The 6,331-nt window shown below is 37.0% G+C and overlaps 1 protein-coding gene across 1 annotated transcript in view; it reads right to left on the bottom strand.

Annotated features, from left to right (window-relative positions):
• Positions 1-1,152: 1,152 nt before the first annotated feature.
• Positions 1,153-6,331, bottom strand: part of ST8SIA6 (ST8 alpha-N-acetyl-neuraminide alpha-2,8-sialyltransferase 6) — a 144,263-nt gene continuing 139,084 nt past the window's right edge. Inside the window, exons 7-8 of the mRNA XM_054722717.1 lie at positions 3,743-3,835; positions 1,153-1,621 (exon numbers count right to left, since the gene is read on the bottom strand). Of these exons, the coding sequence (XP_054578692.1) occupies positions 1,153-1,621; positions 3,743-3,835 (562 nt within the window). The remainder of the gene's footprint in view (positions 1,622-3,742; positions 3,836-6,331) is intronic.

The following is a 6,331-nucleotide window of genomic DNA, read 5'->3' as shown; positions in this document are numbered from 1 at the left end:
TCCCTCTACCCAGAATTATCTTCATTTTCTAAAACCTTACTCATCTAGGTTTAATTCAGAAATCACCTCTTCTCTGAAATAGATTCTACGAAGTAGATTTAATTATTCCTGCCTCTGTTCCTCACAATTCTTTATTCATAGCTATTGCAGTAACATTTATCACACCAGATCACAGAGATGACATGCGTGTCCGCTTCCTCCTGCAGGACCTCTGTATCCCGCTCACCGCGCTTGTTACAGGGTTGGCATTGAAGTAGCTACTCAATGATTTTTTAAAAAAATTAATTAAATAAGCGAGGGCACGGATAAGTCAACAAGTAAGAAAAACTGGACATTGTAACCATTCATATCCTTGAAGTAGATCCTGTCAGTGAGAGAGGAAAAGACTTAAGAGTGAAGAAGAAGTCAAACTGAAAAGTGATTTTAAAATGTAGATAAAGGAGAAAAAGAATTGGCCTAAAATTTCCAACCAATACTAGTCATCCCAGCGAGTGACACAGTGCATGTAATCAGAAGCAGGCACATTAGCATACAAAGAGAAGGATTTCATTCCTGAATAGCCAGGGGTTTCTTGTTTTAGTACAGAATTTTCTTAAATGCACTCTTTAAGACAGGAGGAAAGGTGAGAAGGACAGTTTTGATGAGAGGCCAGCCAGAGAAACCACCTCAGTGAGTGCTGGTAGTTCGGGTGTTCTCTCCAGAAAGGGTTTCCAAACAGCACACCTTTTATTATCCGTCTGGTGAGGGTGGAAATGGAACTATCAAAAGGAAACAGACTTTGAGTACCTAACTCAGGCAAATAGTTTGCCAAGAGTTTTCATAGATTTTCTCATTTTCCTAATATGAATTAGATATCCTGGTCCCCATTGTCCAGTCAGGGAAACTGAAGACCAGAACAACTGAATGAGTTGCTGAGGTTGCACAATTTATGGGGAGCTTTGCTCAAACTAAGTATGGGGCTCCTCCTATTATACCCTACAACCACCAGCTTTTTGTGTTCGCAAATATTGTTACTCACCTATAGCATTACATGAAAACTATCCCCATTTTAACCTTTTGCACTCGGATGTCGAGTGTGACCCGACACGGTGAGCACTAGAATAAAGGAATCGAGAAAAAAGCAAGCGAGTGCAAAGGGTTAAGTCACTTTGGTTAGGCTATTTCACATTTGCTAAATTGTAATTTGAGGATTCCTTTCATGTGAAGTTGCAGAATTTGTCTGTATTCCTTGGGCATATCATGGAAACCACGTTTAGGTAAGCTGTTGTCATAGTAGTGATGGCTGACAGGCGTGTCCTGCACAGTTTTAGAGAAGGGCCAAAATCCATACAGTCTCACGTTCTCACACAGCTCAATGGCCACACTTGCGATCATCAAGCCAGAGGACAGGCGGTACTCTATCACGCCTTTAGTTCTCCAGAAGAGGGCAAGATTCCTCAGGTACTTGGGATGGAAGTATATAACCTTTTGTCTTGCCTTAGATTCTTCCAGTGTGCTGTACACTTTAAAAGAGGCAAAGGTGTTGGCCCTGAAGGAAAATGCTGGCAGTAGAAGAAATGCATCTCCATAGGCTTCAAGGTCCTCTAGAAATACTGCTTTATTTTCCTTTAAGTCCCCATATCTGCCAGATTTAATAATGATAGTAATAATAATAATATTAATCATCATCATCAAAGTAGTTGTTTTGGTAACACAAGCTAAAGTTACCTCTAGCCAAAAAAAATGGAACCATGCATATCACTGTATATAAAAAGACAAACCATAGACTCGGAAAAAAACTCATAGTAAGTATCTTGTAAATATAAAAAGCTAGGCCTTAATTTCTTTTCTTGGTATTTCTAGGATTTAATTTCTACTTTCTTACTGGGCCATACCCTTAACTGGACACACATTTCTTATATTCTCTGATCTTCTTATCTCAGTAATCTAAGGTTGCTTTTTGATGCTGAAACACTTTCCACATCTATAATGATGAAATGTTTTCTCAAACATAGGACTTTCTTAAAATATCTATACATTTAAAAAATTCAGCAAGCTGTACTCTTGTGATTTGTGTATCTTTTGAACATGTGATTATAAAAGAAAAGTTTCCTTTAGAAAACCTAAAAACAATATACATACACACATTTTTTAAATTTTCTCCACTGTAATTGTGATAGCTTTACATGTTCAATTTAAATAATTACACAATTTTGTGTATTTTGAAAGTAAGCTTTTGGGAGGAAGATACTGAAAGGTTTGGAGTGGCCTGGGGTCATGCACCCGTGACATGAGGCCATAATGTATCAAAAGAACTTTTATTTCAGGCACCTGGGTGCAGGTGGGCTGAGTCCGAAAAAGGAATCAGCAGAGACTGAAGGGAGAGGCAAGTTTTTATTAACTTCTGCTGGCTGCAAACAGTTCTGCTGGCTGCAAACAGTTCAAAGGGTCCGGTCCTTCATTCCTCCCATTGCCAGATGTTTAGTGGTTATCTAGGTTATTCAGTGTTCAGGCTGCAAGCTTTCGCAAGGTGTCTGCTAAGCACAATAAGTTTCCTCTGCTCTGTTTCATTCTCTTTAACCCGTTCAGATACAATCTATATAATAAAAGCCTAAGCCACCGTTATGGCGGAACAACTGGAATGACCAGCCGTTATGATGTGAATTGACCACCAGGGGGCAGATGCTCAACGTAGAAGCTGCCCCCCTTGTGGTCAGTGAGCTCCCACAGGGGGAGCACTGCTCAGCCAGAAGCCAGGCTCATGGCTGGCGAATGCAGCAGTGGTGGCGGGAGCCCCTCCCGCCTCTGCAGCAGCGCTAAGGAGCAGCGAGCTGAGCGGTAAGGAGCAGCGAGCAGGCAAGCAGTAAGGAGTAAGGGATTCCAGACTGCGAGAGGGCACAGGCCCCGCTCCTCCATGCATGAATTTCGTGCACTGGGCCTCTAATATTTTATATTCTCTTAACAGATACCAGAACTATTTGAGGGGTGTATTCTAGTAATAATTATTATTAGTCACTTTTGGTTTAAATAATACAGCAAAACTACTATATAGAATTTTTATTAACCAACCAACATTTCATGGTAATTACATGTGGAAAATGAATCATGGGAATAATTCTTTAGAATTATACTATCCAAAGTGAAAATAAAATTGAACCAGGTCCTCCTAAGGCTTGCTATCTCAAGTTTCTAAATAGAATAGGTTTTACCAAGATAAAAGAGTAACACTAAAATTATGAAAGAAAACTGAAAAAAGTAACTTCACTACTATAAAAAATGATAAAGAAACAGAAAGTTTTCATTTGATGAGCAACATTCAGCTTATGACATTAGAAGTACAACTGGTCACGACTTCTTATGAGCCACAACCTGGATAGAAATTCAAAAATTACAAATGTATATATTTCCCCCAAAAGCCATGCCAGCTGTATTGCAAGTCAGTCTCAGCAGTAAGTTCGGTGCTCAGCCCTAACCGGTTTGGCCCTGTGGATAGAGCGTCAGCCTGCAGACTCAAGGGTCCCAGGTTCAATTCCAGTCAAGGGCATGTACCTTGGTTGTGGGCACATCCCCAGTAGGAGGTGTGCAGGAGGCAGCTGGTTGATGTTTCTCTCTCATCGATGTTTCTAACTCTCTATCCTCTCTCCCTTCCTCTCTATAAAAAATCAATAAAATATATTAAAAAAAAGATTTGTGCTCAGATTAAGAAACGTGCTAAACAATGAACAAATGTTCTTGAACTGTTGTGTAAGTTGGAGATACTTACCTTAGACTTATGATACTGGGATTTATGGTCACAAGGTTGGTTTTACTGCCAACATCTTTACTAACATTTCCTGTTGTTGGGGGAAGGTTACATCTGAAATTTTGAAGAAATTATTTTCAAAATACAACTTGAAAAAATAAAATACATACACACAAATACATTCATACATATGTGATATGTCTTTTTTTTAATTTATTGGGGTAACACTGGTTCATAAAATTACACAGGTTTCAGGTGCACAATTCCACAACACATCATCCGTACATTTTTGTGTGTGTGTTCACCACCCCAAGTCAAGTCTCCGTCTATCACCATTTATCCGTGGTACACCATCCTCCACCTCCCCTGCCCATTACCACTTTTTTTTTTTAGAAAAACACTGATGTTAAGAGTTCCTCAGAATTCATCCAATGTGCATTGAAAACTATTTAATAAGTACTGAACTCTTAGTTGATTCAACATTGCATATAATATACAAATTTGATAAATGACTTCAACATTGATTAAGACCTTTATAAGGAACAATGCTAGAAATGACAATTAAACCTTGCCTAGCTTTTGAAGAGTTCACACTCTTCTGATTAAAATTATTATTTATATTGATTATATTCCCACAGTGGTATAATCACCAATTTACAGATTTTAAAACATTGAGGCATTGTGGTGAAGGTTATAGAATCTGCCACAACAAAGATTACATTAAAAAAATTAAAATCTCCTTATTCCCATCTGGATAGTTTTCCCACCAAATTATGCTGTTAATAAATAAAATCCTAATGTTCTTATAATGATGTTTAGTACTCTGCTGAGTACTAATTTTTTTAAATTGAAAAACAAATTAAAAATTGTAATTTTGAGTAATTCTATTCCTGTCACACAAAAAAAGGGAAAGTTAGTTATGACTCCCTAAGTATCGTTTACAGAATTTCAAGTAGACCAATTCTTTAAAACTATACATACAAAGGGAGCATCTCTGGGTATTTCCTTAAGGAAGGCTACTGAAAGTTTTAAGTCTTCTGAGGAATGAATGAAGTTGAAAATTCTATTACATGCTCTATTAAACATACAAACAAATGAAACAAGCACTTCCTACCTTGATAAAAAGATTTATCTGAAAATAATTAAATATAGCACTTTGGAATAATACTAATCATAGATAATAGATCAGAAATGACCTCATTAGTGGGGCTTCCTGTAACAAATCTACTTTCTAGGACAATCTCATATTCTGTTGAAGAATAAAAGGTAATTTTCACATACAATAGTATCAAAGGAGATTTCTAGAGGAAATACTGGGTGTTGTATATATATATATATATAGCAGTACAGGAAATCCACTCATCCCCTATCTTTGTTCCTTACATTCTTAACGTGTAGCTCCCAATCTTTTAAAATGAAAACAAAGTAATAATAAGCACTTTCCAGATTGTTTTATAAAAATGTACATCCAAAATAAGTGCAGACTTAAAAATTAAATACATTTTAATGACACCAATCAAGTCTATCGCTTATTTTGCCTTTTGCTTTGAAAGGCAAACTTCAAAGGGAACTCTATATGCAGAAAGACACCTGGCATCAGCAAATATAGACTCTAGAAATACATGCATTTATTTTAAAGTTATAAATTAAGTAACTTGAGATTTTAGAAACTTAAAAACTAGACTAGTATTTCCTATATTTGCATAAAGTCAAATGGATGTTTAGGCATGATACCACAGATGGTTTGGGAATTTTAAGTTTATAAAAAGTCTTTTACAAGAATTATTTATCTTCATGATGGCTTTTTTAGTACTGAGTACTTTAACCAAATGGCTAAATCATTCAGATATTGGCTATTTTAACATTCATTATCAGGAACACACCCATTAACTGTTGAACTGCTGGGTCTGTTTATCTATCATGACCTTCAGCATAAAAATTTTAAATGAGATTAAAGTGAGGTAGGAACTATGGATCACTTTTTTTTTTTTTGCTAAAAAGGGGCAGCATTGAATTGATAAGGATCAAAGGATCTCCTCTGATGTTAAAATTAGTGTTTCTGAAACAGGAAACCAGATGACCAATTTACTGTTTTTTAAGTGTACAATGCAATGATTTTATTTCTATTTATTTATTTATTTTATTAAAATTTTTAATGTTTCCATAATTGTAGGTGTCACCCTTTTCCCCACCCTTTGCCCACCTCTGCCCACCCCCACCTCTCCCTCCCTTGGCCTTCACCAAACTGTTATTCAAGGCCAGGGCATATTCCCATGCACCAAAAGATCACTGGTTCGATTCCTGGTCAGGGCACATGCCTGGGTTGTGGGCTCGATCCCCAGTATGGGGTGTGCAGGAGGCAACCAATCGATGTTTCGCTCTCACATCGGTGTTTCTCTTTCTCTCTCCACTCTCCCTTCCTTTCTTTCTAAAAATCAATAAAGATATGTGTATATTTTTAAAAGGTGCATTTCAACTGAAAAAAGGTGCATTTCAACAGAAAGGAATGAATAACCTCTCCTTCATATTCTGAAACAGAGATATCCTGTAACATGGTTTATGAATACAGGCACACTTGGAGACCACTTTTGTTTCTATTTTTGCAAGCTA

Source organism: Eptesicus fuscus, chromosome 2 (assembly GCF_027574615.1).
Source record: "Eptesicus fuscus isolate TK198812 chromosome 2, DD_ASM_mEF_20220401, whole genome shotgun sequence".
NCBI classification, from domain to species: Eukaryota; Metazoa; Chordata; class Mammalia; order Chiroptera; family Vespertilionidae; genus Eptesicus; species Eptesicus fuscus.
This window is presented reverse-complemented; position numbering and strand designations above follow the sequence as displayed.